This window comes from Trichechus manatus, unplaced genomic scaffold (assembly GCF_000243295.1).
Source record: "Trichechus manatus latirostris isolate Lorelei unplaced genomic scaffold, TriManLat1.0 scaffold00100, whole genome shotgun sequence".
NCBI lineage: Eukaryota > Metazoa > Chordata > Mammalia > Sirenia > Trichechidae > Trichechus > Trichechus manatus.
This window is the reverse complement of record NW_004444036.1, coordinates 9,140,610-9,159,224: the sequence shown is the minus strand read 5'-3', so window position 1 is coordinate 9,159,224 and position 18,615 is coordinate 9,140,610. Positions and strand designations below refer to the sequence as shown.

General features: G+C 42.4%; 1 protein-coding gene across 1 annotated transcript in view; it reads left to right on the top strand.

Moving 5' to 3' along the window:
- The window catches only part of PCYT1B (phosphate cytidylyltransferase 1B, choline), a 117,097-nt gene that overhangs the window by 83,642 nt on the left and 14,840 nt on the right, over window positions 1–18,615 (top strand). The window contains exons 6-7 of the mRNA XM_004382861.2: window positions 5,611–5,753; window positions 8,741–8,929. Of these exons, the coding sequence (XP_004382918.1) occupies window positions 5,611–5,753; window positions 8,741–8,929 (332 nt within the window). The remainder of the gene's footprint in view (window positions 1–5,610; window positions 5,754–8,740; window positions 8,930–18,615) is intronic.

Genomic DNA, 18,615 nt, shown 5'->3' with positions numbered 1-18,615 from the left:
GCTTCTGCTGCAGGATTCCTTTCCCTGTGCTACGGTGACTCATCTAGCAATCATGTTGATCTGAAATATCAGCTACCTTCTGTGTTCCTCTAGAGGGTCTTCAGGAAATTTTAAAATGTCCTCCATAATCTGGAGAGCAAGGGAAACACAGGCAGTGGGAGGGGAGGGAGCCACGTCACGCCCTGTCTGACCTGCCTGCTGTCAGGAATACTCACTCTACTGAGGTCTCCTCTTGTTGGCCCAGAGCCTCCGTGAGATGCTTTCCTCCCAAAACTCCTGGTGGGAAACAAGGTGCAAGCCCCTATGCTCTGGGCTTTCTAAAGGGGTCTCTTCCCTGCCTCTGCTCCTGGGATTTGAACCTGAGTTGAGGCAGGGGACAGGCCCCATTCACATTCCCTCAGTTTTACTGCTTGCCTCCTAATCTCTCACTAGGCTCTTTCCCTCAGCCCTAGGAGGGACTTCTCTTCTTCCTGGAGGGCGAAAACTACCCCCTTTTAATTCCATGTCTTCCCCACTCCAGGGCTTACAACATATCCTGAGTCTGGTCAGCCTCTGGTTCTTAATAATTAAAGGGACATTTCTGAGATTTAGAAAACCCTTTTTTGTTCTCCTCAAAGCCTAGCTCTTTCAAGTGAAAGCCTTGATTTTTTTTTAAATGACCTTTAAAAAGAGACTGTTTTAGAAGTCAAAAGCTGAATATGGTCTCCTGTAGTCTCTGCTACATCTACCTACCCCTGAAGTGATGGAGGTCTCAGTGACATTGGGGACAGGCCTCTGGGCAGCCAGAATCCCCAGAAATGAAGACGACTTTGGATAATATTTCAGAAAATGATTCTGTCACCTATAATGTACTTATTCTCCCTGATGATGCTTTTGTTGATGCACATCCTTTGAGGCTTGCCAGGGAAGCTCCATGCTGCCCCAGCAGGGCTGGTGGCTGAGTCTGTCCCAGCCTCTTAGAAAGGACTCCCTCAGTGGTCAGGAGCATTAGACAAGAATAGGAGGCCCGGAAGTCTCAAGTTCCAACCTTATTTTTTAAAAGGCGTTCTAAGAAAGGAAACCCCATACACTCCAGACTTGGAAGGTTGCTGAGGACCGCTGTCAGGGGAGGAATGGGGGGCAGTGCGAAGAAACTAGCTGAAGTGTAAGCTACATTGAGGGCTTATGGCATGGGGTGAATAATACCCTTTTAAGTCTTTGTGAAATCTGAGCTACGAGTCAGCTGCTCCTTCCCTAAAATGACCTTGAAGGACCTTGTAGACTGGTGCTTGTCAAACTTTAACGGACCTACAGATTGCCTCTGGGATCTTGTTAAAATGCAGATTCAGATTCAGTAGGGCTAGTGGGATCTGAGATTTCCATTTTTTAAATGAACTCCCAGGTTGTTAGATGCTGCAGGTCCATAGACCTCAGTTAGAGTAGTGAAGATCTAGACCAGAGATTGTGGTTCAGCTGACTTACCCCCAGGGTTAATTGAATGGGTGTTTCCTGGGATGATTATTCCTCAGCTAACTTGTAGTATAGCAACAAGCATTTGGTAGTTATTTTATCTCTGGGTGAGCGGCCTCTGGTGATCTAAGAATAAGTTGCTTTCCTGATTTTAGGGAACAAAATGTCAAGTTCCAGTTGTTTAGGTGTAGGAACAGGTCCAATATTCTTCCAACTCTTTAAGAAAGCCACCATCCCTGTTCCGGTTAAACTATTGTTGCATGATAAATTACCGCTAAACTTAGCAACTTTAAAAGCGCCATTTTATTTTGCTTATGATTTTGTGTGTCAAGAGTCCAACTAGGGCTTGGCTTGATGTTCTTGGGTGGTTCTTGCTAGGGGTTTCTCAAACAATTATAGTCAGATACTGGCTGGGGCTGCAGTCATCTGAAGGCTCGACTGGGCTGGGGGGTGGGGTCCCAGAAGGTGCATTTACACAGCTGGCTGCTGATGGTAGTTGTCAGCAGGGAGCTCAGTTGGGGTTGTCACTGGAGCATCTATGGCCTCTCCATGTAGCTTGGACTTCTCACAGCATGACAGCTGGGTTCTAAGAAGGAGCATTGTGAGAGAGAACATTCAGAGAGCAAGCTTCTCTCACCTGGCCATGGAAGTCACACAGTGTCACTTATGCCACATTCTGTTTGTTATAAGCAAGTCACTAAGGCCAGCCCAGATTCAAGGGGTAGGGAATTGTGGCCATCTTTAATCCATCCCAGTCCCCATTTCCAAATTGAATTAGTCAGCTGGTATTTTACTTGGCACAGGACTATATATGACTAATCATAGGCACATGGACACTTCTTTATGGTCCTTTAATCTGCTCTGCTGATTTCTCACCAGGAGGGAGATTCACAGTGAAGATGTGTTTGGGCCCAGGTAGAGAAGGCCAGAGTATTCACTGTGGGAGAAAGATGCTCAGAAATTGCCTGAGTATTGACATTTGGCTTTTATACTCTAATCGTGGTTTATTTTGAAAGTCAAAAATCACTTCAAATGAAGCCAGAGATATCAAGGGCATGAATTTTATAGCACTCTGTTCTGCTTGTCGGAGCTACACGTCAAGCTCCCCTAGCAAAGCTGGATGAAAAGCTGGAGCTTAAATTAAATAGACTATATAAGGTCCACATTACTCATCATCATTCTAATATTGCCTACTACTGTTGAAAGTTTCCTTCATTAACATGTGCTTTGCTGCTGCTTAAAATAGCTCCATAACCAAACGCTGCAATTCTGAAAAGCATGATAAAAAAGGTTCTCTGATCATGCTCATTACTGAATATTTTTAGCAGAGCAATAATTAGGATTTGGAGGAAGCCGGGTGCCTCATTATATCAGCAGAGGGCTTGGCTTCTTTCAGAGACCTACCTCCCAACCAGCCAAAGCAAATCTCTTCCCAACCACAACCCCAGCCCCAACCCCAACTCCACTTTGTTATTCAGCCACAGAGACCTTCCTTCTGAGTTCGTAGAAAGGATGAGCTCATGTCACAAGTGTCTAAATGACTTACTAAAATCATTTAGTTAGTAGCTAGAAAATCATATTAATATTTCAGCAGGCAGGGGTGCAGGTGAAATATCTGTCTGCTGAAAGATGGGATAGAGCCCTCTCCAGAAAGCTTCCCGCTGCTGTCACCAAGGTGGGGTGTCATCAGGGTTCCCACGCCCACCACTCAGGGTTCCCATGCCCAACACTCAGGGTTCCCACACTCACCAGAGCCCTCTGCACAGCTAGGTCAGTTTGGCTGCTATTTGTGTCCATGCATTTGGATATTTTCATTCTTTGCCTTCCATTTGGTTTTCCATGTCTGATTCCGCCTTCCTAGAAGGTGATAAAAGAAATTTTTGGCCTAGTGACAATCACCAACTCAGTCCTCTGAGCCACATAACATTAGAAATTGGTTGCTTTGTTTCTTTAACATCAGCAGCACCACCCTGCTGTTGATACAAACTGTGAATGTACAGATGATATCAAAGTAAATCTCCAAAGGGACACCCCAGTGGGGGCTACAGGACTGAAAAATTCACAAATGTCAATAGAATCAAAGAGAGCTGGATTTGGAAAGACACTTAGAGATCAATAGTCATCTAGTCATTCATTCAACAAATATTCCTATAGTGCCTGCTTGTCATCTGGTGCTGAGAATATAGAAGAGAACAAGACAGGTCCATTTCCTTCCCTCATGTAGCTTATAGTCAAATGGGGAAGATGATTATTGAATAAGTTGCTTTATAAAGACTTGGAGTATTTGAGGGAAAAGAGCGGTAGCCCATTGGGCGGGAATAACTTACAGGAAGACTTCATCTGGAGTTGAGAGATTTCCTTGAGGAAGGGACACTAAAGCTGAAACCCAATGGATGGCCAAGAGTTGACCAGGTAGAGTGTATGTGTTTGTGGCAGAGTGAGGCAAGGGGAGGCAGCCCTTCCAGAACACTGCAGAAGTCCAGGGTGGCTGGGCCGAGGCCGGGTCAGCCTATTGCCCGGCTCCAGTGGGCAACAATGAGAATGGTACCCTCTGCAGTTGTGCAGCACAGGGGCCTTGGTTTAGGGAGTGAAGAGGATGGGGTCTTAGATGAGACTAGAGAGGAGCACAGAGAAGAAATAATGCAAGCTGTTGTAGAGTGAAGCTAAGGGTTTGAACCAGAGGACAGTAGAAAGCCTGTGGAGGGTTTCAAGCAGGGCATCTGACTTGCATTTAGAAAAAAATCACTCCGACAACTATGGGGAGAATGGATTGAGAGGGACAAAAACAGCATCGCTGGAGACTGGTTTTGAGGCTATTGCTGTAATCTTTGAACAAGATGGTGTTGGATTGGTTTAGGATGGAAGATGGAGCAAAGTGGATGAATTGGGGAGACATTTAGGAATAGATTGGTGGTTGGAAATTGACTGGATGTGGGGAGTGAGGGAGAAGGAAGTGGCACGGATGATTCTCAAGGTCATCTTGGTCAGCCACATCATTTCTCAGCTGAGGAAACTGAGGTTAAATAACTTGCCTCCCAAGGTTTGAGAGACTTTCTCAAGTCTCCAAAGAGAAAACCCAGCTCTCTTGTCCCCAGTCTGTCTATCACACTGCCCTATACCTGATGTCTCTGACTGAGGGGCCATAATGATATTGGATGGAAAGATCTCAATTGCCAACATGTTATTTCAGTTGATAACAGAAGTGGGAGCATAAACCCAATTCATACCTTTGTTAATATTTGTGACTTCTTTACAGCCCCATATTGGTACACCAAATACATGTTTGAGGGCTTTAAAGAAGTTCTATTAGGACTTTGTATTCTCTGTGCTTGTTTATTTTTACTCAACCCCACATATTCTCGATGAAAGGGCCTTTGAGTGGTGAAACCACCATGCAGAGTAGACTGTAATTCAGGAGATAAAACAATCTAGCACCCCACTGGCATGTTTTTAGATCAGGGACAACAAAAATAGTCTACATTTTCTTCTTTTCCTGGTATGATGTGATGCAGACGTCCTTGGGGAGAGAAGGGGGTGTTGCCATGATCTGACTAATTCATTGACTCAGTTGTTATCCCTCCTTCATTCACTTACTCAGTCAATTTGCATTTAGCGTGCACCGCCCAAGTGCTAGACACAGGGACACTGAGCTAGGTGCTAGAGCTGCAAAGGCAATTAAGGCATAATCTGTGCTTTCAAAACGTTCTTTTCCTACAAGCAAAGAGACATAAAAAATTCTTTGGTTAATGGTAGATAAGTTTACGTCCTAAATGTTGTGGATTCTGCCTGGTGACATCAGGAAAGACTTCCTAGAGATATAACCTTGAAGTTGGACCTTGCAGGATGCTGCAGCTGATGTGGGCAGGAAGAGGTGTCCAGGGCAGAAAAGAAGGGCTCGGCATGAGCGCATGCCAGGAGCCGGGAGAGTGCATGGTGCATCCTGGGAATGTGTCCAGGATGATGAACATGCAGCGCCTGCGGTAGGGAGGAAAGGTACAGCACTGAAGTTGGAAGAGTCAGCTGGGTCCGGACGCAGAGTCAGCTGGGGCCTCCGTGGCACTTGGTTGTAACTTTGTCCTGGAAAGGAGTGCCATTAAAGAAATGGTTCAACCAGGCCATCTTAGTTTCTCCCTTTTTATCTCCTCTTTCCTATTTGGACAGGAATGTTTGTTCCAACGCAGAGAACAGAAGGCATCTCAACATCAGACATCATCACCAGAATTGTCCGTGACTATGACGTTTATGCACGACGCAATCTCCAGAGAGGTTACACGGCCAAGGAGCTGAATGTCAGTTTTATAAATGTAAGCATGCCACCCCACACCTTCTGACGACCACCACATCACACCACCATTACCACCACCGCTAACGCTTATCAAGTGCTTACTACATGCCACGCAGAGTTCTAAACATGTTATATTTATTGTTTCATTTAACCCACAGAACAACCCAGTGATGTATTAGTATCCCCATTTTACAGATGAGTAAACAAACGTCCAAAGGGGTAACATAAGTTAGCCAAGGAACACAAATTGTGAGCTTCACATTTAATAAAGGAGCTGACTCACTCCCCTCCCCTTACCCCAACCTCCCTATTTAGAGTTCTCAAGACTTGGATGAAAGGTTTCTGGGAGATCTGTGCCTTGTGCAAGGCAAGAGTTATCTTCTGCTCAAAAAGGAACGGAGGAGGGCAGAGGTAATGAAAAGCTCAACTCAGAGAAAATGCTTTTTTGTTTTAACTTTTTTTTTAATTTCATTTTATTAAGGCCTTACAGATGCTCATTAGAAACCTTAACCGCGGTTTTTTATTGTCCAGAGAAATTAAGCTGCTTAAATAAAGCCTAAAGTCTTTGGCTTCCTTTTGTATTGTTCCCACAGAGCTGCTGTTAGTTTAATAATAGAGCAACTGTTAAAACAATCTTTAAAACAAGCAAAACAAGCTGTTAAAAAGCAAAGAGGGCAGCCGCAGTTGCTGGAGGTGATCTTAGTGAGTCTGGACAACTGTATTGCCTGGGTGCCGAGGCACTGCTATCTTTGATTAAAACAAGAACTCTCCATCCATACAGAATTGCAACCTGAAAAAAATAGATACTGTATGTGCAAAGGGAGATCTGTCTACAAAACCAGACACTTATAATTTATGTGCAACCATAATGATCCAGCAGCTTACACAATTGATCATCAGAACCTTCTAAATAAGAAGGGATCATTAATTGTAGAATCAGTGATTATTAGTCATTCTTGAGAGGCAGGGAGCTCTGGGACTCCAGGCTCTGTGGTTTCGTACCAGCCGGGCAACAAAATGGAAGATGCTGGGCTCAAGTGGTTGAAAAGAATTCAGTCATCGTGATTATTTCAATAAATTAAACTGGTTTTTTAAATTGAATTCAGTCAACCATCCAAGCATGATGAGCCATTTCCAAAAGTTATCGCTCACTCTCTTTAAACGGCCTGTAGATAAGTCACTTAGCTCAAGGAACTGTGTAGTTCAGTGTGGATGTGCTTGTTGCCTTTTTGTGACAACAAACCTGGCTGCAGCTCAGGGATGAAATCAAATGTGTTGGATGGGTGTGTATATGAATCATGGAACCTCAGAGGTAGCAGGGACCTGATGGGGGTCAGTCACCCAGTCCAATTCCCTCGATTTAGTGATGAGGAAAACTGGGCTCAGAGAGGGCAGCTGGCAAAGGTCCCTCAAGTCAAGTAGAGATGAAGATACCAGCAGCCTCCCAATCTCCCAACTCTCAGTCTAGTGCTCATTCTACTCAATGCTGCCCCTGACAGCTGCACATAGTAACTATTTCTAGTGCAGAATGAACTCTGGAAGTGAACAATATAAATGTAAGGACAACAGCTAATACTGATCAAAGCTTATCATGTGCTGATCGAAGTGTTTTACTGGGATTATCTCATTTAACCTTCCTGGAAAGCTCATGACAGTAGGTGTAATGACTATTTCCAACATATAGGTGAGGAAACAGGCACAGAGAGCTTGAACAACTCATCCAAGTTCACACTCTAAGTTGTGGAAGACAGAGTGACTTTCCATAGCACGCCTGTGTGCTATGTATATATATATATATATATATCTCTACATGGTAACAAGCATCCCTGGTAAGCGCTCGGCTGCTAACCAAAACGTAAGAGAAAGATGTGGCAATCGGCTTCTGTAAAGATTATAGCCTTGAAAACCCTATGGGACAGTTCTACTCTGCCCTATAGGTCAATATAAGTCAGAATCGACTCGACAGCACGCAACAACAACATGGTAACACATAGAGCTCACATCCTGCCCTGACTGAGGCCTCAGTAAGATTTGGAAGGTTTAAATCAAGGAATCCTGACACAGTTTTGCAATGTTTCAGGTGTCTCAAAAATTGTGAACTGCAAAATGAACTTTAGTCCCATATGGTAAAGAAAAATGTTAAGCTTTATTACCCCTTTAGGAGAAAAAAATATCATGATTTCACAGAGGAAGACCTCTTGTCTCATGTTATTTTCATGGTTTCGATATAACCCTCATTAGGTAACACAGATTAAATGCCTCTGCCGTTTAATAGTAATGAAACAGTCAACACACCTTGAGTGTTTACTAAATGCCCGGCTTTGTGACAATTACTTTACATGCACTATCTAATTGTCACAGCACCCCTATGGAGGTAGGTATGACAATTATCCCCATTTAATGAATGATGAAACTGAGGTTTAGAGGTGACATCTGACCTGCCCAACATATGATGGCTTCCAGACATGGAGGTAGACAGCAATGCTGCATAAAGTCTATAAGGAGAACAAAATCCCAGTCCAGAGAAGCTATCAGAATAAAAGCTTTCTTCATCACCAAGGAAATAGATGCAATTCAATTATTCTAATGGTAAATCTCATTAAAATGAAAATTTCAGTGTAACACATGGGTTCTAAGCCCCAGCCAATGGCCCACTTATTTCAAGCAATATTCGTTTTAACAATGTTCCAATAAAGAGACAACTCAGGCAGGCTCTGACTGGCCATTCTGTGTAAAATTCACTTATGTCTAAGTCCCAGCAGAACTGAGTGGAGATATTTGCCCAATATCTACCCATAATAAAGGGTAAATATGTATTTTTGATTCCTCTCTTAAATAAGTGAATTCAACTCATAGAGGTTTAAAAGAAAGAGAACTTTAAAACCACTTGTGCTTCCCTTTCCATACCCAAATAGGCTAATGACAAATGACTTTCTCTACAAGAGAGGTGAACGATTTCATACCCTCTTGGATAAATCCATCTTTTTCCTTCAATTTTTTTACCAGGAGAAGAAGTACCGTTTCCAGAACCAGGTAGATAAGATGAAGGAAAAGGTCAAAAATGTGGAGGAAAGATCAAAGGAATTTGTTAATAGAGTCGAAGAAAAGAGTCATGATCTAATTCAAAAGTGGGAAGAAAAGTCAAGGGAATTCATTGGCAACTTCCTAGAACTGTTTGGACCTGATGGAGCATGGGTATGTAATTATTACACTTGGTCCCACAATGTTTTCGGTTTATCTTCATTTTCATGGAGCCACTGAAGGGTGTCCCTTATCTCAGTCCGGTGTGCAGGCTCTGCTTTGGGCATCAGCCTGACTGACTTTAAGTCTATGTCACTTCCTTATTGAGTTTCTGCTTTATCCCTCAATATTGCACCCAACAGAACCCGAAGCCAGCTCTGGTCTTTTTTTCCTATTTCTTGTCCAGAGCTTGGAAGTCATTTGGTCCTCGTTGAATGTCTGTTATTGCAGGGGTTGGTTCCATAAATCACACCTGTCTCCCCAGTTGGAGGTGACGCAAAGCTTGGGGTAAGGGTGAAATGGGTCATTGGCAGCATGGAGTTTGGGTTACAGGACAAGCACAACAGGGTCGGCATTTATGTTTGAGGGGAGGAGGACAGAAAAGAAACGTAGCTGCCTAGGTCTGCTTTTGTTGTCAGGAACCATTCTCTTTCACTGGTTGGAAGACAGAGAAGAGGTGGGATTTTGTCCTGCATCTGTGCCTGTCATGCCTTGATTTCCCCCTGCTTTTCCATGGCATGCAAGTGTTGGGATAAGACACAAAAGCCTTAGGGACTGAGGCCATGATCTGAATATTAAAGCTGAAAGATAAAATGTACTCGGGTCTCCTCACCTAAATTCTACAGACAACTGAGTGGTAACTATGGAAAGGAAAAAGAAAATTCTAAAAATCATCATGTACTCCTTTAGTATTTCTATCATGCATGCACTTCCAGAGTAAATAACCAGTATTTTCAGCAGAGTTGGTGGGGCTCTATGGAAGAGATACTTTTAAGGCTAACTTTCCTTTTAAAACAAAAAGAGATGATTCTATTTGATTTCCTTGATTTTAAGTAGCCCAGATTTCCTATTATGACATGAGAAGTCTCTAACAAAATCTACTTTGAGGTAATTATTTTATTGATGGGTTGTCACTGCTGCCTCTCTGATCTTCTGAGCTCATTCATTATAGGATTATCTAAAAGTAAAACACTCAACTAGTAATAGAAAAAGAACAACGTTTGGAAGTTGGGAGAGATGCTTTGCTTAAAGCCTAGCGGCCTCTAAGTGATTACGGAGGTGGGTGCTATAGACCAACCATATCCTAATGGCTGGATCTGAGGGGGGTGAGAGGGTTTGCAAGGGGCTGCTTGAGTCCTCAATGACTTCTAGAAAGAGCTGGCAAGAGGGTAGGGCCCAGGGGCTGGGTTCCTTTTCATTTTCTCTGGGCCTATTAAAATTTCAGCTCAGGTCAATTGAATTCTTGGGACATTTATTAAGTACCTACTCTACGCACGGCACTGTGGAAGAACACAAAGCTAAATAAAGTGTAGGCGGTATTCTCTGGGATTCCATGGTCTTGATAACATAAAGTCTGAAATCTCCCATCAACCTAATTTTCAAGCTCTGAAGAAACAGCCAGTGGTTTTTAATGAAAGCATCTAGGCATTCATCTGCTTATAGGGGTCCAGAAATGTGTCTTTGCTGAGAAGCCCCCTGGTGTTGAAACTCAAGGGGGTGGATGTTTTCCCCAGTGGGAGTGAGCAAAGGCAGGGAAGGCATATAATTTCATAGAACCTTTACAGATTCTAGTCTTTTCAGGCTCCCAGTGAAGGTGAAATAGTAGCTGGAATTGTTCTAGGGGAGTCTTTGGTGACAGTGAGCTGAGGTGAGTCTTAAGAAATGAAAACCCAGCTTAGAGACTGACGGTTTTTTCTTTTCTAAAACTTGCTATTAGTGTCAAAACTGTTATTAACACTAATTTACCATATCAGCCAGACTTAGACATTACTTTTTTTCTGTTGACATTAAAAGTGCAGGAATAGTTACAAGGATGTTAAACGCCAAGATAAGTAATTTGCTTTTCATGAATATGCTATTATTATAATAATTCTTTATTTGTGGATTTGGTACTGGAACTCATTTCTTAAAATAGAGGGTCTGCATTACCTGCAAATACAGTACTGAAGCAAATAAGCCAAACTTGGAAAGGCACAAAATAGGATCTCAAGTACAAATTTTGGCACAATGGGGGTTGGTATGTGGCATAGTGTGTAGCTTATACTGGGTTCTCCATAAATGAATGTATGAATGAATGGAAGGATCGGTGTGTGATGAAGACCTAGTCACAGAACCTTCCAGCATCTGCAAAATATATGGTGAGGCCTAAATCCTACACACACACACACACACACACACATATCCTTAGCCTTCTATTGTTTATGGTGCTGGATAGAGGGGTTGGTTGCAACTTGGTGTTTGGTGGATCAAATTCAGCAGGCAGACTTGGTTTGCTTGGCCCTCAACAATGTTTTTAACTTTCTTTTAAGGAGGGCAGGAAATCTCTAGTTTGCCACAGTCCTACCATTCCCTGCTATCCCTTCCATCCCCAGCCGGATTCACATATTTATGCTGCCCACCTGGCCCCAGGGAGCATTTGCGTTTGCTCCTCGTGTTGTAGAGTCTTTATGGCTCCCCAAATGACCTCATGTTTGATAGTAAGGACTGTGATATAAAATCCAAACCCTTACACTCCATCTCTGAGTAGAAAGTGGTGATGATGGTGATGTTACTGTTTAGAAGTTGTGCAGCAGGTTTAACTCTTTTTCCAAAGTCCTTCCACATCTACTCTATCCATTTTAGCCACACAAGAAGGTAATATTATCGCTGTTATAGATAAAGAAACAAAGGCCTAGAAAAATTATGAAATTGTCCCATAATCTCACAGGAGTTTGGAGGCTCTGAGAAGGAGCTCAGGACCAGGCCTCTTTCTCACAAATAGCACCGTATTTTTCATGATAAGAATTTCTATGGGTTACAGTCACTTTGCTTCACTCTGGTTTGGTCAGGGTGTGACAAAGCCAGTTGCCAAAATGGCACTTCAGGCCAGGTCATCTAGATTCAGGGCAGGCACTCTCTGCCTTCTATTCTATTGCTGTCTTCAGGCTTCCTAAGAAAGTGGAACTCAAGGTTTTTCTGGCTATATGACTTATCTATTGGTGTGTAACAAATTACTCCCAAAACATAGCTATTTAAAACAACAAACAGTGATTATCCCACATGGTTTCTGAGGGTCAGTGGTCTGGGAGCAGCTTAGCTGGGTGGTTATGACTCAAGATCCCAGCTGGATCTGCAGTCATTCAGGGCTGGAGGATCTACTTCCAAGCTCACTCACCTGGCTATTGGCGGGAGGCCTCAGTTCCTTGTTGGCTGTTGGCTGGGTGCCTCAGTTCTTCACCATGTGATAGAGAAAGAATGAGCAAAACAAAAGCCACGGTCTTTTATAACCTAACCTTAGAAGTGACATACCATCACCTCTGCTGGTACATTATAGGAGGGGACTACACGAGGGTGAAAGATTCTACGGGGAAAATATTAAACGATGCAGGAAGCATCAAAAGCAGATGGAAGGAATACACAGAGTCACTGTACCAAAAAGAATTGGCCTACATTCAACTATTTCAGGAGGTAGCATATGATCAGGAACCAATGGTACTGAAGGAAGAAGTCCAAGCTGCACTGAAGGCATTGGTGAAAAACAAGGCTCCAGGAATTGACGGAATACCAATTGAGATGTTTCAACAAACGGATGCAGCGCTGGAAGTGCTCACTTGTCTATGCCAAGAAATGTGGAAGACAGCTACCTGGCCAACCGACTGGAAGAGATCCATATTTATGCCTCTTCCCAAGAAAAGTGATCCAACCAAATGTGAAAATTATTGAACAATATCATATGCAAGTAAAATTTTGCTGAAGATAATTCAAAAGCGGCTGCAGCAGTACATCCACAGGGAACTGCCAGAAATTCAAGCCAGATTCAGAAGAGGACGTGGAATGAGGGATATCACTGCTCATGTCAGATGGATCCTGGCTGAAAGCAGAGAATACCAGAAAGATGTTTACCTGTGTTTTATTAACTATGCAAAGACATTTGACTGTGTGGATCATAACAAATTATGGATAACATTGTGAAGAATGGGAATTCCAGAACACTTAATTGTGCTCATGAGAAACCTGTACGTAGACCAAGAGGCTGTCATTCAAACAGAACAAGGGGATATTGTGCCGTTTAAAGTCAGGAAACTTGTGTATCAGGGTCGTATCCTTTCACCATACCTATTCAGTCTGTATGCTGAGCAAATAATCCGAGAAATACTCTGAAGAAGAACGGGGCTTCAGGATTGGAGAAATACTCATTAACAACTTGCATTATGCAGATAACACAACCTTGCTTGCTGAAAGTGAAGAGGACTTGAAGCACTTACTTATGAAGATCAGAGACCACAGCCTTCAGCAGAGATTGCACCTCAACATAAAGAAAACATAAATCCTCACAATTGGACCAATAAGCAACATCCTGATAAACGGAGAAAGATTGAAGTTGTCAAGGATTTCATTTTACTTGGATCCACAATCAACACTCAAGGAAGCAGCAGTCAAGAAATCAAAAGACGCATTGCACTGGGCAAATCTGCCGCAAAAGACCTCTTTAAAGTGTTGAAAAACAAAGACATCACCTTAAAGACTAAGATGCGCCTGACCCAAGCCATGGTGTTTTCAATCGTCTCATATGCATGTGAAAGTTGGACGATGAATAAGGAAGATGGAAGAAGAATTGATGCCTCTGAATTGTGGTGTTTGCGAAGAATACTGAATACACCACGGACTGCCAAAAGAACGAACAAATCTGTTTTGGAAGAAGTACAGCCAGAATGCTCCTTAGAAGCGAGGATGGCAAGACTACCTCTCACATACTTTGGACATGTCATCAGGAGGCATCAATCCCTGGAGAAAGACATCATGCTTTGTAAAGTAGAGGGTCAGCAAAAAAGAGGAAGACGCCCAGCAAGATGGATTGACACAGTGGCTGCAACAATGGGCTTAAGCATAACAACTATTGTGAGGATGCTGCAGGACCAGGCAGTGTTTCGTTCTGCTGTACATGGAATCGACTTGATGGCACCTAACAACAACAACACAAGGGTGTGACCACCAGGAGGTGGGAACCATTGGGGGCCATCTTGGAGGCTGCCTACCATAATGGCGTTTGAGAATTTGAAGCAAGCAATCTCTTCTAAACTGCTGTTATAGATTATCTGTTCCCACTTATCCAGCCTGATTGGTGGATTGTCAGAGCCCAAGATATTATTTTGCAATCTTCATCCTCTACTATTTTAATTACTTAACTACTTGCTCGACTCGTGTAACTAGTCTTGACTCATACTCCAAAGGTGGTCTGCAACCCATCCAGAGCTTGAGGGTCAAGGAACCAGGTCAGGGGACGCTGGATCAGCTGTCAGGGTTTGGTTTTCATTGGTTTTAGGGTAGGGCCTTCCTAGTGAAACTGTTATTTTTGTTTGTAGGTTCTGAATTCCCAATCAGACACATTGTATTTAAACGTTAGAACCAACCCTGACCTTATATGCTGATTTTAAAAAAATGTATTATTTTGAATGACCTGCCACTATATTTCTTCAATGACTCCAAAAACAGAAAATTATTTTCCTGTTTGAAATGAAAAACAAAACAAAACAAAACCCATTGCCATCAAGTCAATTCCAACTCATAGTGACCCCATAGGGCAGAGTAGAACTGCCCCATAGGATTTCCAAGGAGTGGCTGATGGATTCAAATGGCCAACCTTTTGGTTTGAAATGAAGTCAGTCTATATTATTTTACAATGTGAAAGTAGACCCTTTTCTTGAGCACCAGGATAGAATGATCTTAAGTTAGGTGTAAGTTTTTACTTCATCTTGGGCCCGTGGATTACCCCTCACCCCAATCAGTCTGGTAAACGCCTGTGCCAACCAAACAGGTATTTGCTATCCGACAAGGAGCCCTGCTGGCACAATGGTTAAGCGCGTGGCTGCTAAACGAAAGGTTGGTGGTTCAAACCCCCCCGAGTGCTCCATGGGAGAGATGCCTGGTGATCCGCCCCCGTGAAGATTACAGCCTAGGAAAACCCTATGGGGCAGTTCTACTCTGTGATATGGGGCCACGATGAGTCGAAATCAACTCGAAGGCACCTAACAACAACAATATGAGATTACCTTTTTAAAAAAAAAACTCTACAGTGTGCTCGTTGTTTGAACGAACAGATTTACATACTGTGAGGTCCACTGCTAATTTTAAGACTGTTTTGATTTTGAGAAAAGATATATAAGTTTGTGAATCTCAACTAGATTTTCCACTTGAGACTTCTTGGCAGTTGGATTCAGAAATTTGTCTTTAAACAAATGTACAAGTAAAACGTGAGTAAACAGGAAAAACTTCTTACTGTGAATGTGGGCAATTATGAGAGTGGTGGTCATGGGCAGGGGCTTACTTCCTAGCTGGGCGGCCTTGGGCAAGTTTCTTCACCTCCGGTCCACAGTCAGGGCATCTGTAAAGAATAGCCGCCACCTACAGTTGTTGGGAGGATTAAATTGATTCATACTTTAAAGCTCTTGAGTCTCTGGGTGGTACAAACAGTTAACGTGCTTGATGGCTAACTGAAAGTTTGGAAGATCGAGTCTACCCAGAGGTGCCTCAGAAGAAAGGCCTGGCGATGTACTTCTGAAAACATCAGCCATTGAAAACCCTATGGAGCACAGTTCTACTCTGACACTCTGACACACATGGGGTCACCATGAGTCAGAGTCGACTCTGTGATAACTGGTTTTTAAAGCACTTAGAACAGCACCGTGGCACGCTTCAAGCATTATGTAAGGATTAGTTGTTGTCGTTTATTGATATGGCCAGAACAGAAAGAGAAATTCTCCCCTTGGTTTATGTCCTGCTTACCAGAGGCCCAAACCAGATGAAACTAGGATTTTTTTTTGCATTTTTCTTTTGGCAGATATGCCAAAATATATTGGAAACACTAAAACCTTTCAAAGGCATCTGTCAAGACATTTACTGCCTCACTAGATATGAAAAACTTCTTAAAAGGGAAAACTTTGTAGGAGGGAAATAGAAAATCACTTTCATATGGACAGGACTATAAATGGGATTATTTTCTTGAGGGGAAAACTTTCTAAATAGAAACTTCTTAATACAGGAAAAGTCAGAATTTAAATACCTTTTCTCTTCGAAAATGCCATGCCATGGTCTTCATTATTATTTATATTTCTAAAGTGCTTTTCTTCCCAGGAAGCTCATTACAAACTGTCTCCTGACCTGATTCAATTCAGCTTCTTTGCTGGGGAACCGCCCTTGAAATGGCAGCAGAAACAGACCAGAGAGCCGCCAACCCAGGCAGAGGTGTTTTGCATGGATATCATATTTTATAAAGTGCGACACCATTGTTTGTCATTAATATTCAAATTCTTTCATCCCCTTTAGGGGAACATTCTCCATAATGAGCTTGAGTCCAACTAGGTAGACAAGTTGTAGATTCCTTAGAAAGTGGGCTTCCCATGGAAATGCTGACCATTAACAGCAGGAGGGCTATAATGGCTGCCACTAAAAATAGACATAAAGATTACAGTCATAAAAACACATATTTTAAAGTGCCTGCTAGAAGTTCAAGGATTTTTTAAAATGTTGCTGTTAATAATAGGTCACCCGATCCTTTTGGTGTCTGAGTTTGTCTCATAAATGGGCTTAATCTAAGGTAATGCTGTTGTACTGCACTATTTTTTTTTTCTGTTTGATTCTGAGGGAGGATTGGATGTCTTTTGGCAGAATTATCAGTACCCTTAATAGAAAGCAAATAATTGGTGTACCTGTAGAATTACAGAATTTTAAATCGGGAGAGTCTTCGAAATGAGCAAGTCATCTCTATTATATCTGCTAGAGAAAGCTTGGGAGCCTTTACAAAGTAATGGGCTAGAGCGTGTAAATTAAGGTGGCTGAGTGGCACAAATGGTTAAGCACTCAACTACTAGCCTAAAGACTGTTTGTTTAAACCCACCCAGAGGTGCCTCAGAAGAAAGGCCTGGCAATCTGCTTCTGAAAGATCACAGCCTTGAAAACCCTATGCAACAGTTCTACACTGCACACGTAGACTCACCATGAGTCACCATGAGTCAGAATCAATTCAATAGGAACTAACAACAACAGAGCTTGTAAAGGAAAAATGAGGTTGGGGGGGGAGGTGGAGTGGGGTGTTGGAGGTGGTGTTGATGACGTGCCTAAGGCATTAATATTATCTCACCTGATCTCCTTGCCCTGGTTACCCGAGTTATCTTTCTTTTTTATGATGATGAAAGTAATATATGTTCATGATAGAAATATTAGAAAGTAAATAAAAGAATAAAAAGATCACCTGCAGCCTCATGGCTCAGAGCATCCCCTGTTAATATTTTGGGGTGTCGCCCCAACTTTGTTTTCCATCTTCATTTGCATACACTCCTCTTACAAAATTGGGATCCTGCAGAACATTTTCAAAAATCATTTTTACTTCACAATACCTCATGAGCATTTTCTCACATTATTGAATATTCTTTAAGAACCTGATTTTCTTCAGCTGCATAGTAGATCATCTCAGAGTCGTACAAGATTTCTCCAACCTATTTCAGGAGTTTGCAGTTTTGTCTGTCATGACAGTACAATGAATATCTGTGGGCATAATAAATATATACTCACCTCGCTGATTGTCTCCTCTGGAAAGCAGCTTTTGCACCTATTACCAAATTACCTCCCCCAAAAGGTACTACTATTTTACCACCCCGCAACCTAGCAGCACATGAGTGGGGTCCTTTTCTTTCACCCTCATCAACACTGGCCATTACAAATTAAAAAATAAAAAATGACTTCGGCAATGTGATTGATTACACAGGTACCTCATTTCCATCATTTGCATTTGTTTACTAGTGGTACTGAATGCTTTTTTTTGTAGGCGAATCCCTTTATTAATGAATACTATTTAGGAAGTATGGCTTTATGTTGTTGCCGTTAGGTGCCGTCGAGTTGGTTCCGACTCATAGTGATCCTATGTACAACAGAACAAAATACTCTCTTGAATAATACTGTATCCTGACTGGCAGTACATACCTCTGTGTTACTCATTTAGGTTCCACACATTTGGCTAAATAGAAGATATGGATGAGTAATATACAGTCCAAAGCTTCTCTCTCTCTCTCTCTTATTTATTTTGTTGTTGTCATTGAGAATATACATAGCAAAACATACACCAATTCAACAGTTTTTACATGTACAATTTAGCGACAGTGATTACATTCTTTGAGTTGTGCAACCATTCTCACCCTCCTTTTCTGAGTTGTTCCTCCCCATTAACATAAATTCAGCGCCCTCTAAGGGTCCTATCTAATCTTTCCAGTTGCTGTTGTCAATTTGATCCCATATAAATGGTTCCCAGAAGAGCATAAAGCTCAGGGCAGACCTTTTTTACTAGTGAAGCTAAGCTATTGTTTGGTTTTAAGAAGTCTTGAGGGGATATTTTTGGTTTAAGGTTTAAAGATGATCTCAGGACAGTAGTTTCAGGGGTTCGTCCAACCTTCATGACTCCAGGAAGTCTAGAGGCCATGAGAATTTGAAATTCTGTTCTACATTTTTCCCTTTTTGATCAGAATTCTTCTATAGAATATTTGATCAAAATGTTCAGGAGCAGAGGGAGACAAAACAGCCGGTAATTTGCGGTGTGCGCTTTCCCACCCCCCACTCCTCTTAGCCCCGGCTGGGGCTCCCCTGCTTCCCGTGTCCAAGGTCTCTTGGCTGGG